The sequence below is a fragment of the Aphelocoma coerulescens genome, chromosome 29, assembly GCF_041296385.1.
Source record: "Aphelocoma coerulescens isolate FSJ_1873_10779 chromosome 29, UR_Acoe_1.0, whole genome shotgun sequence".
In the NCBI taxonomy this organism is placed as follows: Eukaryota; Metazoa; Chordata; class Aves; order Passeriformes; family Corvidae; genus Aphelocoma; species Aphelocoma coerulescens.
Genome location: NC_091042.1, coordinates 1,411,113 through 1,429,194, shown reverse-complemented (window position 1 = coordinate 1,429,194; position 18,082 = coordinate 1,411,113). Strand labels below are relative to the sequence as shown.

At 67.0% G+C, this 18,082-nt stretch overlaps 2 protein-coding genes across 2 annotated transcripts; both read left to right on the top strand.

Annotated features, from left to right (window-relative positions):
- The first annotated feature begins 7,687 nt into the window (after positions 1-7,687).
- Positions 7,688-11,477, top strand: PIP4K2C (phosphatidylinositol-5-phosphate 4-kinase type 2 gamma). The gene is made up of 10 exons (XM_068997610.1): positions 7,688-7,865; positions 8,282-8,379; positions 8,477-8,573; positions 8,658-8,798; positions 8,875-9,021; positions 9,117-9,155; positions 9,406-9,519; positions 9,824-10,070; positions 10,173-10,276; positions 10,824-11,477. Exons 1-10 carry the CDS (start codon positions 7,701-7,703, stop codon positions 10,902-10,904), a joined length of 1,233 nt encoding a protein of 410 aa, XP_068853711.1. The 5' UTR covers positions 7,688-7,700; the 3' UTR covers positions 10,905-11,477.
- Positions 11,478-11,742: 265 nt separating this feature from the next.
- DTX3 (deltex E3 ubiquitin ligase 3) lies at positions 11,743-18,082 on the top strand. Its single transcript, XM_068997602.1, has 5 exons — positions 11,743-11,823; positions 12,712-12,775; positions 14,773-15,425; positions 16,912-17,129; positions 17,477-18,082. The coding sequence occupies exons 2-5, from the start codon at positions 12,763-12,765 to the stop codon at positions 17,550-17,552; spliced, it is 960 nt and encodes a 319-aa protein (XP_068853703.1). The 5' UTR covers positions 11,743-11,823; positions 12,712-12,762; the 3' UTR covers positions 17,553-18,082.

The following is an 18,082-nucleotide window of genomic DNA, read 5'->3' as shown; positions in this document are numbered from 1 at the left end:
CGGAGGCTCAATAAAGGCTGGAGATGCTGAGAGGAGCCTGGGGGGGGCGGGGGGGCCGGGGGAGGGGGCTGGGGGGCCAGAGGGGCTGGGGGAGCGGGGAGAGGGGGCTGGGGGGGCTGGGGGGGCTGGGGGAGAGGGCTGGGGCAGCGGGGTCACACCGGACATTTGGGGGGACGCTCGTTCCAGGGATGGGGGGACACGGGACATTCGGGGCAGCGGGAAGGACACGGGGGTCTGGGGAGGGGGGAGTGGGACCCCCCCTGCACGGGACGCTCTGCGGGTGTCACACGTGTCCCTGTGGGGTCACGCCTGTCCCTGTGGGTCACACCTGTCCCTATGGGGTCACACCTGTCCCTATGGGGTCACACCGGTCCCTATGGGGTCACACACCTGCCCCCTATGGGGTCACATCTGTCCCTATGGGGTCACACCTGTCCCTATGGGGTCACACACCTGCCCCCTATGGGGTCACACCTGTCCCTATGGGCTCACACCTGTCCCTATGGGGTCACACCTGTCCCTCTGGGTCACACACCTGCCCCCTATGGGGTCACACCTGTCCCTATGGGCTCACACCTGTCCCTATGGGGTCACACCTGTCCCTGTGGGGTCACACCGGTCTCTATGGGGTCACACCTGTCCCTGTGGGTCACGCCTGTCCCTATGGGGTCACACCGGTCCCTGTGGGTCACGCCTGTCCCTGTGGGGTCACACCTGTCCCTGTGGGTCACACCGGTCCCTATGGGGTCACACCGGTCCCTGTGGGTCACGCCTGTCCCTGTGGGGTCACACCTGTCCCTCTGGGTCACACCTGTCCCTATGGGCTCACACCTGTCCCTATGGGGTCACACCTGTCCCTCTGGGTCACACCTGTCCCTATGGGCTCACACCTGTCCCTATGGGGTCACACCTGTCCCTCTGGGTCACACCTGTCCCTATGGGGTCACACCTGTCCCTATGGGGTCACACCTGTCCCTGTGGGGTCACACCGGTCTCTATGGGGTCACACCTGTCCCTGTGGGTCACGCCTGTCCCTATGGGGTCACACCTGTCCCTGTGGGCTCACACCTGTCCCTATAGCAGTCACACCTGTCCCTATAGCAGTCACACCGGTCCCTATAGAGTCACACCGGTCCCTATGGGGTCACACCTGTTCCTGTGGGGACGGGGCGCCCCCTCTCGGTTTCCCACACCCCATGCAGGGATCGCGCCTGTCCCCTACAGGTGTCACACGAGTCCCTGTGTGGTCACACGTGTCCCTGTGCGGATCGGGGCCCCCCTGTCGGTATCGCACGTCCCCAGCAGGGACTGCCTGTGTCCCCTGTAGGGGTCACGCACGAGTCCCCCACGGGGACCACGTGTCCTGCATGGGATCACATGTCCCCATACGGGTCACACACCTGTCCCCCTATGGGGTCACACACCTGCCCCCTATGGGGTCACACCTGTCCCCTATGGAGTCACACACCTGCCCCCTATGGGGTCACACCTGTCCCCATACGGGTCACACACCTGTCCCCCTATGGGGTCACACCTGTACCCCTATGGGGTCAGACCTGTCCCCTATGGGGTCACACACCTGTCCCCCTATGGGGTCACACCTGTCCCCATACGGGTCACACACCTGTCCCCCTATGGGGTCACACACCTGCCCCCTATGGGGTCGCACCTGTCCCCCTGTGGGGTCACACCTGTCCCCTATGGGGTCACACACCTGCCCCCTATGGGGTCACACCTGTCCCCATACGGGTCACACACCTGTCCCCCTATGGGGTCACACACCTGTCCCCCTATGGGGTCACACACCTGTACCCCTATGGGGTCACACCTGTCCCCTATGGGGTCACACACCTGCCCCCTATGGGGTCACACCTGTCCCCTATGGGGTCACACACCTGTCCCCTATGGGGTCACACACCTGTCCCCCTATGGGGTCACACACCTGCCCCCTATGGGGTCACACCTGTCCCCTATGGAGTCACACACCTGTCCCCTATGGGGTCACACCTGTACCCCTATGGGGTCACACACCTGCCCCCTATGGGGTCACACACCTGCCCCCTATGGGGTCACACACCTGTCCCCCTATGGGGTCACATGTCCCCATACGGGTCACACACCTGCCCCCTATGGGGTCGCACCTGTCCCCCTGTGGGGTCACACCTGTCCCCTATGGGGTCACACCTGTCCCCTATGGGGTCACACACCTGTCCCCTATGGGGTCACACCTGTCCCCTATGGGGTCACACACCTGTCCCCTATGGGGTCACACCTGTCCCCCTATGGGGTCACACCTGTCCCCTATGGGGTCACACACCTGTCCCCTATGGGGTCACACCTGTCCCCCTATGGGGTCACACCTGTCCACTACGGGGATCAGACACCCCCTTTTGGTTTCCCACGACACCAACCGGGGTCACCCCCGTCCCTGTGCTGATCACCCCCGTCCCTGCGGGTGTCACCCCTGTCCCTGCGGGTGTCACCCCTGTCCCTGCAGGTGTCACCCCCATCCCTGCACGTGTCACCCCTGTCACAGAATCCCGAATTGCCAAGGTTCCAAGAGACCTTCAGGATCACCCGGTCCCACCCAGCGCTGCCCGTGGAGCCCCCAAACCACTGAAACCCTAAACCACATCACCTGGTGCCGGGTCCCGACACCTCCTGGACCCCACCGGGGACACCCCCGGCCGCCCCCAGCTCCCCGGGCAGCCCCTTCCAGTGCCAACCCCTCCAGCATCTTCTGATCTCTCATCCTGCTCCCCTGTCCCGGTTTAGGGCCGTTTCCTCGGGACAGGGCAGGAGGGGCGGCCCCACCTGGGACGATGGGGAGAGGTGGGATCCCCCTGAGCCTCCTCTCCTCCAGACCGAGCACCCCCAGCACCCCCAGCACCCCCAGCACCCCCAGCACCCCCAGCCGCCCCTCAGCGGGCGTTTTCCAGACCTTTCCCGAGCGTGGCTCCCTTGTCTGGACACGCTGCAGCCCCTCTGAAATGAGGGGCCCAGAGCTGGACACAGCCCTGGAGGGGTGGCCTCAGCCGTGCCCAGCACGGGGGGCAGGCGCTGGCCTGGTCCTGCTGGCCACTCTTCCTGCTCCAGCCCAGGTGACGCTGCCCACGTGGGCACAGCCTAACCCTAGGGTTAGGGTTAGGGTCCGGGTTAGGGTCTGGGTTAGGGTTAGGGTTAGGGTTAGGGTCCGGGTTAGGGTTAGGGTCTGGGTTAGGGTTAGGGTTAGGGTCTGGGTTAGGGTTAGGGTCAGGGTTAGGGTCTGGGTTAGGGTTAGGGTTAGGGTTAGGGTCCGGGTTAGGGTTAGGGTTAGGGTCTGGGTTAGGGTTAGGGTCAGGGTTAGGGTCTGGGTTAGGGTTAGGGTTAGGGTCCGGGTTAGGGTCCGGGTTAGGGTCTGGGTTAGGGTCCGGGTTAGGGTTAGGGTCCGGGTTAGGGTTAGGGTTAGGGTTAGGGTCTGGGTTAGGGTCCGGGTTAGGGTCCGGGTTAGGGTCCGGGTTAGGGTCCCAGGTGTGGCAGAAGTTCTCTCTCACACTCGGGAGCCTCCTGGACTGGTTTAACCTCCGGGTGATGTCCGGGGTGACGTCTGGGTGACTTTTTGGTGATGTCCGGGTGACGTCCGGCCAGGTGAGGCTGCCCCGGTACCCGAGGGCCGATGGCCGCGGGAGCTCTGCGGGGCAGTTCAGCCGCCCCTCACCCCTCAGCATCCAGAGCTCTTCTGAAGGTCAGGGGGACATCCAGAGCTCTCCTGAAGGGCAGGGGGACATCCAGAGCTCTCCTGACGGGCAGGGGGACATCCAGAGCTCTCCTGAAGGGCAGGGGGACATGCAGAGCTTGTGTCCAGTTCCTGTCCCCAGCCCCTTCCCAGCTCTCCTCCCCAGCCCTCAGCCTTCCATGGGGATGTTGTGGCCCTGCTGCAGGACCCTTGGCCTTGGTGACCCTCACCCCGCTGGGCTCAGCCCATGGCTCCAGCCTGTCCTGATCCTCTGCAAGGCCTTCCCACCCTCCAGCAGATCCACATCCCACCCAGCTCGGTGTCACCTGTGAACCGACTCGGGGTGTCCCCGACCCCCTCGTCCCGGTCAGCAGCAAAGGTGTGAAACAGGAGCGGCCCCAGCAGCGACCCTGGGGAGCCCCACGGGGGCCTGGCCCCACCTGGGTTTGGTTCCATTGCCCACCACTCCCTGGGCCATCAGCCGGGACTGGACCCTCTGAGGATCCACCCCGTGCTCAGACACTGATCCAGGAAGCTGCTGTGGGAGACAGTGCTGGACACGCCTGATGGGCAGGGGGACATCCAGACCTCTCCTGAAGGGCCGGGAGATGCATCCAGAGCTCTCCTGAAGGGCAGGGGGACATCCAGAGCTCTCCTGAAGGGCAGGGAGATGCATCCAGAGCTCTCCTGAAGGGCAGGGGGACATCCAGAGCTCTCCTGAAGGGCAGGGGGACATCCAGAGCTCCCCTGAAGGGCAGGGAGATGCATCCAGAGCTCCCCTGAAGGGCAGGGAGAAGCATCCAGAGCTCTCCCAAAGGGCAGGGAGATGCATCCAGAGCTCTCCTGATGGGCAGGGGGACATCCCCCAGCTTCCTGTCCCCTGCTGAGCGGTCACTCGGTCACAGAAGGACACCAGGCCCCGCCTTTCCCCAAGCACTGCCCTGCCCAGGCCGGGGTCAGCCCGCTGCGAGTCCAGGGGGGACGTTCTGGTGTCCCTCCTTCCCTCACCCGCCAGGGAAAACTCCAACGTTTTGGGGTCACTCGGCCCCAGTGGTGCTGTCCCCACCAGCCCTGGCCCCGTGACAAGGGGTGGGTCCAGCGGCCCCTCCTCAGGTCGCTCAGGTCCCAGGTGTGGCAGAAGTTCTCTCTCACACTCGGGAGCCTCCTGGACTGGGTTAACGTCCGGGTGACGTTTGGGTGACGTTTGGGTGACGTTTGGGTGACGTTTGGGTGACGTCCGGCCAGGTGAGGCTGCCCAGGTGCCCAAGGGCCGATGGCCGTGGGAGCTCTGCGGGACAGCTCAGTCGCCCCTCACCCCTCAGCCTGGCTGGGGGTCTGGAACTGACCCCCCGTGACACCCGGCCTGCCGACCCCGCCCTGACCTCCACCCGCGGGCACTCGGCCGTATCGCCTTCGTCATCGTCGTCATCGTCACCTTCATCATCGTCACCTTCATCATCGTCATCGTCTTCATCCTCATCGTCTTCATCCTCATCACCATCATCTTCGTCATCATCGTCATCGTCACCTTCATCATTATCTTCACCAGCACCACCTTTATCAGCGTCACCTTCATCCGTGACCTTCAGTGTCACCTTCATCATCATTACCTTCATCATCATCACCTTCATCATCGTCACCTTCATCATCGTCACCTTCATCATCATCTTCATCATCGTTATCTTCACCAGCACCACCTTTATCAGCGTCACCTTCATCCTCGTGACCTTCAATGTCACCTTCATCATCATCGTCACCTTCATCATTGTCACCTTCATCATCGTCACCTTCATCAGTGTCACCTTCACTGTCACCATCATCATCATCATCCTCACCTCCGTTGTCACCACGATTGTCACCTTCATCACCGGGACCTTCCCTGTCACCCTCATCATCGTCGTCGTTCTCCTCACGGTCAGGGTCAGCACAACCAAACCCAAACGTCCCCGACGTTCAGAGCAGCCCCAGCACCGCTCCTGCTCCACCTGTCCCGTCTGAAGGGCTTGGAGACCCCCAGGGCACACCTGGAGGCATTTGGGGCACACCTGGAAACCCCCAGGGCACACCTGGAGCTGTTCAGGGCACACCTGGAGCCACCGAGGGCACACCTGGAACCGATCGGGGCACACATGGAGCCATTTGGGGCACACCTGGAGCCACCAGGGCACACCTGGAGACACCGAGAGCACACCTGGAGCCATTCAGGGCACACCTGGAGCCATTTGGGGCACACCTGGAGCCCCCCAGGGCACACCTGGAGCTGATTGGGGCACACCTGGAGCCATTCAGGGCACACCTGGAGACTCCCAGAGCACACCTGGAGACACTGAGGGCACACCTGGAGACCCCCAGGGCACACCTGGAGCTGTTCAGGGCACACCTGGAGCTGTTCAGGGCACACATGGAGACCCCCAGGGCACACCTGGAGCCATTTGGGGCACACCTGGAGACTCCCAGGGCACATCTGGAGACACTCAGGACACACCTGGAGCCATTCAGGGCACACCTGGAGCCATTTGGGGCACACCTGGAGACCCCCAGGGCACACCTGGAGCTGATTGGGGCACACCTGGAGCTGTTCAGGGCACACCTGGAGCCATTTGGGGCACACCTGGAGCTGCTCAGGGCACACTTGGAGACAGCCAGAGCACACCTGGAGCCATTCTGGGCACACCTGGAGCTGTTCAGGGCACACCTGGAGCCATTCTGGGCACACCTGGAGCTGTTCAGGGCACACCTGGAGCCACCCAGGGCACACCTGGAACCCATCAGGGCACACCTGGAGCCATTTGGGGCACACCTGGAGACACCGAGAGCACACCTGGAGACACCGAGAGCACACCTGGAGCTGTTCAGGGCACACCTGGAGCTGTTCAGGGCACACCTGGAGCCCCCCAGGGCAGCACTCCAGAGCTGTGGGGTCACACCTGGAGCCCTGCAGGGATCACAAACGCCCTCTATGGAGATGACACGTGACCTGTCAATGTCACACATGACCTGTCAATGTCACACGTGTCCTGTCGGTGTCACACGTGTCCTGCAGGTGTCACACGTGTGTCCTGTCGGTGTCACATGTCCCTTGTTGGTGTCACCCGTGTCCTGTCGGTGTCACACATGTCCCCTGTCAGTGTCACACGTGTCCCCTGTTGGTGTCACATGTGTCCTGTCAATGTCACATGCCCCCTGTGCCACATGTCCCCTGTCAGTGTCACACGTGTCCTGTCAGTGTCACATGTCCTGTCAATGTCACGCGTGTCCTGTCAGTGTCACATGTCCCCTGTCGGTGTCACACGTGTCCTGTCAGTGTCACATGTCCTGTCAATGTCACGCGTGTCCTGTCAGTGTCACATGTCCTGTCGGTGTCACACATGTCCCCTGTCAGTGTCACACGTGTCCCCTGTTGGTGTCACATGTGTCCTGTCAATGTCACATGCCCCCTGTGCCACATGTCCCCTGTCAGTGTCACACGTGTCCTGTCAGTGTCACATGTCCTGTCAATGTCACGCGTGTCCTGTCAGTGTCACATGTCCCCTGTCGGTGTCACACGTGTCCTGTCAGTGTCTCATGTCCTGTCAGTGTCACACGTGTCCCCTGTCAGTGTCACACGTGTCCTGTCAGTGTCACATGTCCTGTCAATGTCACACGTGTCCCCTGTCGGTGTCACACGTGTCCTGTCGGTGTCACGTGTCCCCTGTCGGTGTCACACGTGTCCTGCAGGTGTCACACTGTCACGTGTCCCCGTGGGCTCACACACGTGTCCCTGTCACGTGCCCGTGTCACGTGTCCCCCGCGGGGGTCGGGCGCCCCCTGCCGGTTTCCCACGCCCCTGCACGTGTCGCACGTGCCGCCCGCCGCCTCTGGCGCCCCCTACCGGCCGCGCGGCGCGCCCGGGGCCAGCCCCGCCCAACTCCTGGCGCCGCTTCCGGCTTCCGGTGCGGGCCGGGGCCGGGCGGAAGCGGCGGCGGCGGCGGCGGAAGCGGCGGCCATGGCGGCGGCGGCGGCGGGTCCCTGTCCCGGCCCCGGCCCCGGCCCCGGCCCCGGCGCCGCCCGCACGAAGAAGAAGCAGAAGCGCTTCGTGCCGCAGCGCGTGAAGCTGCCGCGGGCCGCGGACCCGCTGCTGGCGGTGCTGGGCTGGGGGGTCACGCACCAGGTCAGGACCCGGCACCGGGACCCCCGCGGGACCCCCGCTCCCCCCGCAGGACCCTCCCCCCTCCCTCCGGCACCCCTGTGTCCCCTCCCTTGGCCGCAGGATCCCCGGTCCTTAACCGCGGTCCTGGTCCCCCCAGCGAGACCCCCGTTCCCCCCCGGCACCTCCGTGCCCCTCCCTCCGGGACCCCCGCGTGTTTCCCCCGCGTCCCCCCACCTCGGCGCCACCGTGTCCCTTCCCCGGGACCCTCATTTCCGCCGGAGCCCTCACGTCTCCCCCTGCCCGGTGTCCCATGTCCGCCATCCCCCGGGATCCCCGTCACCCCCTCTCGCCGCACTTGGGGGACCCCCGGGGGCTTGGGGGTTGTTGTGGGGGTGGTTCCTGGGGGTCCCACCGCGCCCCCCTCTCCCCCCCCCCAGATCAACGAGCTGAGCCAGGTGCCGCTGCCCGTGATGCTGCTGCCCGACGACTTCAAAGCCAGCTCCAAAATCAAGGTCAACAACCACCTGTTCAACAGGTGAGCGGCGCGGGGGGGCCTGGGGGATGTCCCGCAGCGGGGGACACCCCTAAAACCTCACGTTTTGCCACGAACCCCCCCCCCCCCCAAAACTCAGGGAGAACCTGCCCAGCCACTTCAAGTTCAAGGAATACTGTCCCCAGGTGTTCCGCAACCTGCGCGAGCGCTTCGGCGTCGACGACCAGGACTACCAGGTGGGTGGGGGGGCCGCTTTGGGGGCGACCCCCGGGCTCTCCCCGCACTCCTGGCCGCCCGACCCCTCCCCGTGTGCCCCCCAGGTGTCCCTGACGCGGAGCCCCCCGCGCTGGGCGGGCAGCGGCCGCCGCCTGCTGCTCTCGGCCGACCGGACGCTGGTGCTGAAGGAGCTGTCGAGCGAGGACGTGGCCGATGTCCACGGGCTGCTGTCCCACTACCACCAGGTACGGGGGGCCTGTGGGGTGCAGGGGGCGGTCCCCGAGTGCGGGTGTGTCACCCTCGTCCCCCCCACGCCCCCAGTACGTGGTGCAGTGCCACGGGCAGACGCTGCTGCCGCGGTTCCTGGGCATGTACCGGGTGAGCGTGGACAGCGAGGACACCTACCTGCTGGTCATGAGGAACCTGTTCAGCCACCGCCTGCCCGTGCACAGGAAGTACGACCTGAAGGTATCGGGGTGTCCCCGGAGCCCCCCTGATTCCCGTTATGGGGCCAGCCTCCCCCAAAAACCCTCCCGTCACCTCTGTGCCCTCCTCCTCCCCAGGGCTCCCTCGTGGACCGAGAGGCCAGTGACAAGGAGAAGGTACCGCAGGAGGATGCTGTGACCCTCCCAGATTTAGGGGGGGGTCTCCAGGCCTCATGTTCCCCCTCCCCCAATAATGACAGTTCATTACCTGCTCCTCTTCCCCAGCTGAGCTCACTCCCCTGACGAGGGGGGGATCCAGCCTGGGGACCCCCACGGGCAGAGCCGCTGCCTGGGGGGGTCCTGCAGCCCCGGGGTGCCCCTCCAGCTCAGGGCTTTTGTGGGGGCCGCCCCTCCTGTTCCTCTGCAGGGCAAGGAGCTGCCCACGCTGAAGGACGTGGATTTCCTCAACAAGAACGAGAAGGTGTTCGTGGAGGAGGAGCAGCAGCGCGAGTTCATGGAGAAGCTCAAGCGGGATGTGGAGGTGGGAACTGGGGGGGCTTGCACCCCCGGGGGGCCGTGGGAGTGGCCCCCACCCCAAGTGACCCTTTGTTTGGCCTCCCAGTGCCCAGGCTCTGAGGTTTGGGGGGCCATGGAAGCATCTCCCACCCCTAATGACCCCTTGCTTGTCCCCCCAGCGCTGAGAGTCTGAGGGATTTTTGGGGATTGTGCCCAGTACGTGATGGTTGTGGGGATCCCCTTCTCGGTGTTCAGGCTCTGGGGATTTTGGGGGGCAGCCCCCAAGGGTTTTGGCGTTCTCCCCCCAAACTCCTGCTGTTGCCCCGCAGTTTCTGGTGCAGCAGAAGCTGATGGACTACAGCCTGCTCCTGGGCATCCACGAGGTGGACCGGGGCGAGCAGGAGGAGGAGGAAGAGCTGGAGGAAGAGGAGCCTGGGGGAGGCGACGAGGGGGGGCTGGGGGGCCCCTATGGCACCTCCCCGGAGGGCCTGGGGGGGCTCCTCAACTCCTACCGGCCCCTGGGGCCCGGCGAGTTCGACCCCTGCGTGGACGTGTACGCCTTGCGCGGGGCCGAGGGTGAGCGGGGGTGGGGCTTGGGGTGAGGGGGGGGGTGTGGGGTGGGGTTTGGGGGTGCAGGGAGTGCTGACCCCCCCCTCCCCACCTCGCTGTGCCCCCCAGGAGCCCCCCGGCGCGAGGTTTATTTCATGGGGCTCATCGATGTTCTCACCCAGTACGACGCCCGCAAGAAGGCGGCGCACGCGGCCAAGACCGTCAAACACGGGGTGAGGGGGGGGCCCGAGCTGGGGGGAGCACCCCTGAACTGGGGGGAGCACCCCTGAACTGGGGGGATCACCTCCAAGCCGAGGGGAGCACCCATGAACTGGGGGGATCACCCTGAGCTGGGGGGAGCACCCCTGAACTGGGGGGAGCACCCCTGAACTGGGGGGTGCCGGGGCTCCCCCTTGGTTTTTTGGGGAGTGGGGTTCTTGGCGTGCTGAAGAGGGGGAGAGGGAGGGGCTGTGGGGGCCTGGAGTGGGGGGGCGACCCTTCAGGGGAGGCTTTGAGGGGGGGTCAAGGCCCTGGCAGGGTCTGGGGGGGGGCAGGAGGGGGTGGGGCTTGGTGGGTGAAGCTGTAGGGGGTGCCTGGGCAGGTGTTGGTCGCTGTGGGAGGGGTTTTTGGGGAGGGGTCAGTTCCCAGGGGTGTTGTGGGGGGCTCATTTTGGGGTGGGGGGTGTCAGGAGGGGCTGGGGGGGGGGGGGTCGGTTCCCAGGGTATCTGGGGCGGGGGGCTGCTCCTGGGGTGCGTGTGGGGTCTGAGCCGGTGTCCCCAGGCCGGAGCCGAGATCTCCACGGTGCACCCCGAGCAATACGCCAAGCGCTTCCTCGACTTCATCACCAACATCTTCGCCTGAGGGGGGGCCCCGGCCCCTCCCCGCGGGACCAAAACCCCCCCAGGGTGCGCTGCCCCCCCCTCCCCCATGCTCAGTGCCCCCACAGCGGCCCCCCCCCCCAGTGGGGTTTCACTACTCAAGTGCCTTAACTTTATGTAAGGGGGGGCTGGGGGGCTCCAGCCCTGGCATGGGGGGGGTCTGGGGTGCCCCTCCCCCCCCCACAAGGGGCTCTGGGACCCTTCTGCCCCCCCCCCCCAAAGCTGGGGGGGGGGGGTCAAACACTACTTGCCCCAGGGAAGGGAGCCCCCACCCCTCTTCCGAATGAGGCTGGGGGGGGGGGAACACACCCTGCCCCCCTCCCTGTGGGACCTGGGGGGGCTCCAGAGCTCCCCCCCTTTACTGCAGCTCCCGGGGGTCAGGGGAGGACCCCGGCCTGGTGTGACCCTGGGGGGGGCAGTGCCCTGCTGGGCTGACACCCCTGTCCCCCATTTGCGGGAGTGTCGTGTGTCGTGTCCCCCCCCCATGACCAGCGGGACCCCCCTGCAGGGGTGGGGCTCCTTCCCCCGCTCCGTACCCCGAGAAATAAATTATTGAACCGGCCCTGAGTCTGCCGCCTTCCCTGGGCTCCTCGGGCCCCTCTGCGCCCCCCCCCCCCCCGGGCACCCCCATTCCCAGGGACCCCCTCCCCAAATTCCCGGCTCCAGGCCCCGCCCCCTGCCCGCTCCGTTTCCGCCGTCTCGGCCCCGCCCCCGCCCCGCCCCCAGGCGCCGTTGCCATGGCGACGTCCTCCCGCCGGGCCCCGCGCGCCGTTGCCATGGCCCCGCCCCTCCCCCCCCCCGTTGCCATGGCGGCCCCGCCCCGCGCGGTCACGTGACGCGGCCCCGCGCAGGGCGCCCCCCGCCGCCGGACGCGCCCGCCATGCTGCGCCCGCCCGGGCCCGGTGGGTGCGGGACCCCCGATACCCCCCGGGACCCCCCGGCACCGCCCCGGCCTCCCCGCCGCGCTCCCCGCCCCGGCCTGACCCCCCCCCCCCCCCCGGCAGCCCGCTCTGCCCGCGCCCCCCGCCCTGGGCCTGGTGCTGCCTCCATCGCAGCGCCCCCCTGGGCCCCTCCCCGGGCCTGTCCGTTCCCCCCCCCCGAGCCTCAGCGGGACCCCCCGAACCCCCCTCGGGCTTTATCGGGACCCCCCGACCCCCCCTCGGCTCTCATCGGGACCCCCCGGGCCCCTCCCCAGGCCTGTTCCGTCCCCGCCCCGGGCCTCAGCGGGACCCCTCACGCCCCCCGGGCCTGTCCCCCCGCCCGGGCCTCATCCCGACCCCCCCGGGGCTGTCCTGCCCTCCCCGGGCCTCATCGAGACCCCCCAGCTCCCCCGGGCGGGTTCAGCCCCCCCATTCCGGGCCGCATCCCCCATCCCCCACCCTGATCCCCCCCCCCATGGAGCCCCTCGCGAATCTCGGGGGTGGGGGACCCCCGGGGGGGGACGGGCAGCACGTCCAGCCCCCCCCCCCCGGCCGCGGGGACCCCCCCACACCGAGGGTGGGCAAACAGCCCTCGACGCCCAATCCGGGGGTGCTGAACGGGTTTTGGGGGGCGGGGGGGGGGCTGGAGACCCCCAGAAGCGGGTGACCCCCCCCCCAAAATGCTGGCGGGGTGCTGGGGCTGCGGGTGCTGTGGGGTCCCCTGGGGACACGGAGGGGGTGACGCTGCTGTTGTTGTTGTAGGGTCACCTAGGCGGGGGGGATCGGGGGGGCTGACGAGCCCCCAAACTGGGTCTGGGGGGTGGTGGGGACCATCTGTGACCCCCCCTTGTCCCCCCGTGTCCCCCCCAGTCCCGGGCTCGTGGCTCTGCTGACCCACCGGCGCCTCCGCTCGTGTCCCCCATGGGCTCACCAGGTGGGTGCTGGGGACACCCCGCTCTGGGGACCCCCCCGGCCGTGTGCGCCCCACTCGGGCACCCCCCCTGGCTCTGGGGACGCCCCCGGCTCTGGAGACCCCCTTGGGACCCTCCCCCTGGGCTGTGGGGGCCTCCTCGCGCACCCCCCACCGTGAGACCCCCTGGCTCTGGAGACCCCCTTTGAACACCTCCGCCGAGCACCCCCTTAATCTGTGGGACCCCCACTGGCCATGGACCCCCCTCGGGCTCTGGGGACCACCCTCGGGCACCCCCGGGCTGTGGGGACCCTGCTGGATGGGGAGGGAGGTGCTGGGGAGGCCCCAAACCTCGCCCCCACCCCCCCAGGGGTCACGGCGGGGTGACACCCCCGGGGGTGTCACAGATTTGGGGGACGGGGGCAGCTTTAACCCTTGAGGTGGCACCTTGGGTGGGTAAATGTCCCCTCATGGGGGCAGGGGGACACTGTGGCCCCCTCAGGGACGCCCCTGGGTGCCGTGTCTGGGCTCTGGGCATTGTGAGGGGGGTCCCTTAAGTGCCCAAACTCGGAGAGTTTTGGGGGGGAGTCGTGTTCAGACTCGAATGGTTTTTGGGGGCAACCCACAGCCCCCAAGCTCTGGGGTTTTGGAGGCTCCATGCCCAGTGCCAGAGGATTTTGGGGATCCATGCCCAGGCTCTCAGAGGTTTTGGGGGTCCATGTCCAGTCTCAGAGGGATTTGGGGGTCCGTGCCCAGTCTCAGGCTTCTAAGATCCCATGCCCAGATTTTGGGGTTCCAGGGCTCCCATGGCCAGCCTTTGATGGTTTTGGGGTGTCCCCCCCCCCCGTCTTCTCTGTCCTGTCAAGGATGTCAGGGTGTGTGGGGGCCACCAGGTGATGGGGTCTGGTCCGTGGGGATTTCGGGGGTCCCTGACAGCTTCGGGATCCCCTGGTGTTGTCCGTGCTGTCAAGGATGTTGGGGTGCAGGGGGGCCACCAACAGCCAGGTGATGGTGATGGTGGGGTCCAAGCTTAGAAGATTTTGGGGGGTCCATCCCCAGCCCCTGATGGTTTGGTGGGGTCTGTGCCCAGGCTCCAAGCCCAGCCTGTGACGGTTTTGGGGTGTCCCCCCTAGCTGGTGTTATTTGTGATGTTGGGGTGTGGGGTGACGGCACCAAAGGGATCCGGGTCTCTGGGGGTTTGGGGATCTGTGCCCAGCCCCCGATGGTTTGGGGTGTCCTGGGTGTTCCCAGTCTCTGGGGGGGTTGGGGTGCCTGTGCCCAGCCTGACAGTTTCGGGGTGTCCCCTGCAGTGTTGTTCACGCTGTGGAGGATGGGGGGGTGTGGGGGCCCCACCAGGAGTTGGGTGACGGTGCCAGTGGGGTCCAGTCTCTGGCGATGTGGGGGTCTGTGCCAACCCCTGATGTTTCAGAGTGTCCATGGGTGTTTTGGGGTCCATGCCCAATCTCTGGGTGTTTTAGGGTGTCCGTGGGTGTTTTGGGGTCCATGCCCAATCTCAGGGTGTTGCAGAGTGTCCATGCCCAGTCCCTGGGTGTTTAAGGGTGTCCATGGGTGTTTTGGGGTGTTTGTGCCCAGCCCCTGGGTGTTTTAGGGTCTGTGCCCAATCTCTGTGTGTTTTAGGGTGTCCATGGGTGTTTGGGGGTCTGTGCCCAGCTCCTCATGTTTTAGGGTGTCCGTGGGTGTTTTGGGGCCCATGCCCAATCTGTGGCTGTTCTAGGGTATCCATGGGTGTTTGGGGGTCTGTGCCCAGCTCCTCATGTTTTAGGGTGTCCGTGGGTGTTTTGGGGCCCATGCCCAATCTGTGGCTGTTCTAGGGTATCCATGGGTGTTTGGGGGTCTGTGCCCAGCCCCTGATGTTTTGGGTTGTCCATGGGTGTTTTGGGGTCCGTGCCCAATCTGTGGCTGTTTTAGGGTATCCATGGGTGTTTTGGGGTGTCCGTGTCCACTCCCTGTCTGTTCGGGCATCCTTCCCCAACCCCTGACGCTCCGGGCTGTCCCCGCAGTGTCCTTCGTGCTGTCGAGGATGTCGGGGTGCGGGGGCCCCGCCAAGAGCCGGGTGACGGTGCCGAAGCGCGTGTGGGAGTTCGTGACGCGGGAGCGCGCGGCGCGCCTGGCGCTGCTGGCGCAGGAGGCGCGGGTGCGGATCCTGGTGGACGGCGAGACCCCCGAGCTGTACGTGCTGCAGCTCTGCGCGACCCCCCCGGGCCCCCCCGGCGGCGCGGGGCTCTGCCCGGCCCGCAAGGCGCTCAAGGCGCTGCTCAAGGAGACGGAGAAGGAGCTGAAGAAGCGCAGCCAGCGGCACGGGGAGGTGTTGGGGGCCCGGCCGGAGCCCCCGGCGGGTGCCGCCGGTGCTCCCGGCGCGGGCCCGGCGCGGGACGAGGAGCCGGAGCGGCAGTGCCCGATCTGCCTGGGCGAGATGCGGGGCCCGCGCACGCTGGAGCGCTGCCGGCACTCGTTCTGCGGGGAGTGCATCGCGCGGGCGCTGCAGGTGCGCTCCGCCTGCCCCGTCTGCGGCCGCTTCTACGGGCAGCTGGTGGGCAACCAGCCCCCCGACGGCCGCATGCTGGTCACCCGCGACGCCGCGCTGCCCCTGCCCGGCTACGAGGCCTTCGGCACCATCATCATCCAGTACGTCTTCCCGCCCGGCGTGCAGGGGGTGAGTGCGGCCGCGGGGCGGGGCTCAAATCGTGCTGGGTGATCCCAAATCCTGGCGGGTGGCTCTGGCTCAGCCCTATGCCCCCAGCGTACCCCAAATGCCCCCGGTTCTGCTCTGTGCCCCCAAATCCTGCTGAGTGTTCTCAGCACCCCTGGGTGCCCCAAAACCATGATGGGCGCCCCGACCTGGTGCTGTGTCCCCAACACCTCTGGGTGCCTTCAAGTCCTGATGAGGGCACCCCCGGCCACAGTCTGTGGCCCTGGCACCCTTGGGTGTCCCCAAATCTTGTTGGGTGGCCCCGGCACAGTCCTGTGTCCCCAACACCCTCAAGTCCTGCTGGATGGCCCTGGGTGTCCCCAAATACCCCTGACCCAGCTCTGTGCCCCCAATGCCCCTGGGTGCCCCCAGATCCCAAGGAGTGCATGCAGCACCCCTGGGTGCCCCAAAACTGTGATGGGTACCCCAACCTAGTCCTGTGCCCAAACGCCCCTGGATGCCCCCAAATGCTCCTGAGCCAGCCCTGTGCCCCTGGCACTCCTGAGTGGCCTCAAAGACTCTACAGGGACCCCTTGACCTGGTTCTGTGCCCCCAACAGCCCTGGGTACCCCCAAACGCTGCTGCTGGGTGTACCCAGCGTCCGTGGGCTACCCACACATCCTGACGGGTGTCCTTGGGAGTTCCCAAATCTTTACAGGTGTTGCTGGCACCCCTGGTGCCCCCAAATGCCCCTGATGCAGCCCTAACACCCCTGTGCTCCCGACACCCCTGGGTGCCCCAAACCCTGCTGGGGTGCCCCCATCCTGTGCCCCCAGCCCTGATCCCCATCCCCCTCATCCCTCCTGTCCCCCCATCCTTTGTCCCCCACCCTGACCAGTGCCCGCCACCCCCCGGGCAGGTGAAGCACCCCCCAGCCCTGTCCCCCTGTCCCTTGTCCCCACCCTTACCTGGTGTGTGTCCCCTCCGTCCCCTGTGCAGGTGGAGCACCTGAATCTGGGCTGCAGTACCCGGGCACCACACGGGCGGTGGCACCTGTCCCCTGTGCCCCCGGTCACCTCCCTCCCACCCTGCCCCCTGTCCCCACCCCAGGGGGACACCCGAGGGTGCAGTGCCTGGGCACCCCCACCCTTACCTGTACCCCCATCCCCTGCATGGGCGGAGCACCCACACCTGGGGATGTGGTACCTGGGCACCACACGGGCAGTGCCCCTGTGCCCCCCGTCCCTCCCCCTCCTTACCTGTACCCCCTGTACAGGTGGCACCCCTGAACCCGGGGGTGCAGTACCCCAGAACAGACACTGGCATCTGTCCCCCTGTGCCCTCCTTCACTCCCCCCCTCACCTGTAACCCCACGGGCGGTGCAGTACCTGGGCACCACACGGGCACTGACTGCTGTCCCTGTGCCCCCCTGTGCCCCCCACGGGTGGAGCAGCTGAACGGGGGGTGCGGTACCTGTGCCCCCCTCACCTGTGCCCCATCCCCCGTGCAGGTGGAGCACCCGAACCCGGGGGTGCGGTACCCTGGCACCACGCGGGTGGCATACCTGCCCGACTGCCCCGAGGGGAACAAGGTGCTGGGGCTGTTCCGCAAGGCCTTCGCCCAGCGCCTCACCTTCACCGTGGGCACCTCGCTGACCACCGGCCGTGCCAACGTCATCACCTGGAACGACATCCACCACAAGACCAACTGCACCGGCGGGCCCCAGCTGTGCGGGGGGCACCGGGGGGGGCTGGGGGGCACCTGGGGGGTTCCTGGGAACACCTGGGGGGCATCTGAGGGGTTGGGGAGCAACGTCCAGCACAGACTGTGTGCACCCAGCTGGGCGAGGGGGGCACCTGGGGGGGCTGATGGGCACCTGGGGACATGGGAGGGCACCCGAGGGGTGGGGGAACAACGTCCACCACAAGACCAGTGGTGCCAGCAGGCATCGGGTGTGTGGGGGGGGAAATGGGGGCACTGGGGGGGCAGCTGGGGTGCGGGGGGGAAGGGAGGGTGGCTGAGGGGAGAGCACCCGGGGGGGGCACGGCCTGACTGACTCCCCCCTCTGCCCCCAGGTTCGGGTACCCCGACCCCACGTACCTCGCCCGGGTGCAGGAGGAGCTGCGGGCCAAGGGCATCACCGAGGACTGAGTGGGGGGGCAGGGACCCCTCCCGGGCAGGGGGATCCCCCCATGCACCGGGACCCCCCCAGGATCTCCCCGGGCAGCAAGGATCCCCCCGGACCCTCCCTGGGCAGCGGGACCTCCCCAGACAGCAGGAACCCCCCGGGCAGGGGGATCCCCCCGTTCAACGGGACCCCCCGGGGCAGGAGGACCACCCCCCTGGGCAGAGGGACCCCCCCAGGCAACGGGACCCCCCATGCGGGGGGATCCCCCCATACAACAGGACCACCCCTCAGCAGGGGGAGCCCCCCGGCCCCCCTGGCTGGTGGGGGGGGGCACAAGGAGGGGGCCAGGCCCCCCCGGGGGGGCCGGTGCCGCAGAGCCCCCCCAGCACGGACAGACGGACCCCTGTACATAGCCCTGACCCCCAGGACGGACGGGGGGATCCCTGCCCCCTGCCCCCCCAGCCCCGGGGGGGTCCCACCCTCGGGGGGCGTTATTTATTTTTTATTTCCCCCCCAGGTCTGTAACTTTGATCCAATAAAAATATGCAATGGA

What these genes read in the sequence shown, in the direction of transcription:
- PIP4K2C (XM_068997610.1), top strand. Translation starts at nt 7,701, where the DNA reads ATGGCGGCGGCGGCGGCGGGTCCCTGTCCCGGCCCCGGCCCCGGCCCC. An exon ending in AACAACCACCTGTTCAACAG is followed by an intron (nt 8,380 to 8,476) that starts GTGAGCGGCGCG and finishes CCCAAAACTCAG; the next exon opens with GGAGAACCTGCCCAGCCACT. An exon ending in CCAAGACCGTCAAACACGGG is followed by an intron (nt 10,277 to 10,823) that starts GTGAGGGGGGGG and finishes CGGTGTCCCCAG; the next exon opens with GCCGGAGCCGAGATCTCCAC.
- DTX3 (XM_068997602.1), top strand. An exon ending in TCCCGCCCGGCGTGCAGGGG is followed by an intron (nt 15,426 to 16,911) that starts GTGAGTGCGGCC and finishes TCCCCCGTGCAG; the next exon opens with GTGGAGCACCCGAACCCGGG. An exon ending in TGCACCGGCGGGCCCCAGCT is followed by an intron (nt 17,130 to 17,476) that starts GTGCGGGGGGCA and finishes CTCTGCCCCCAG; the next exon opens with GTTCGGGTACCCCGACCCCA.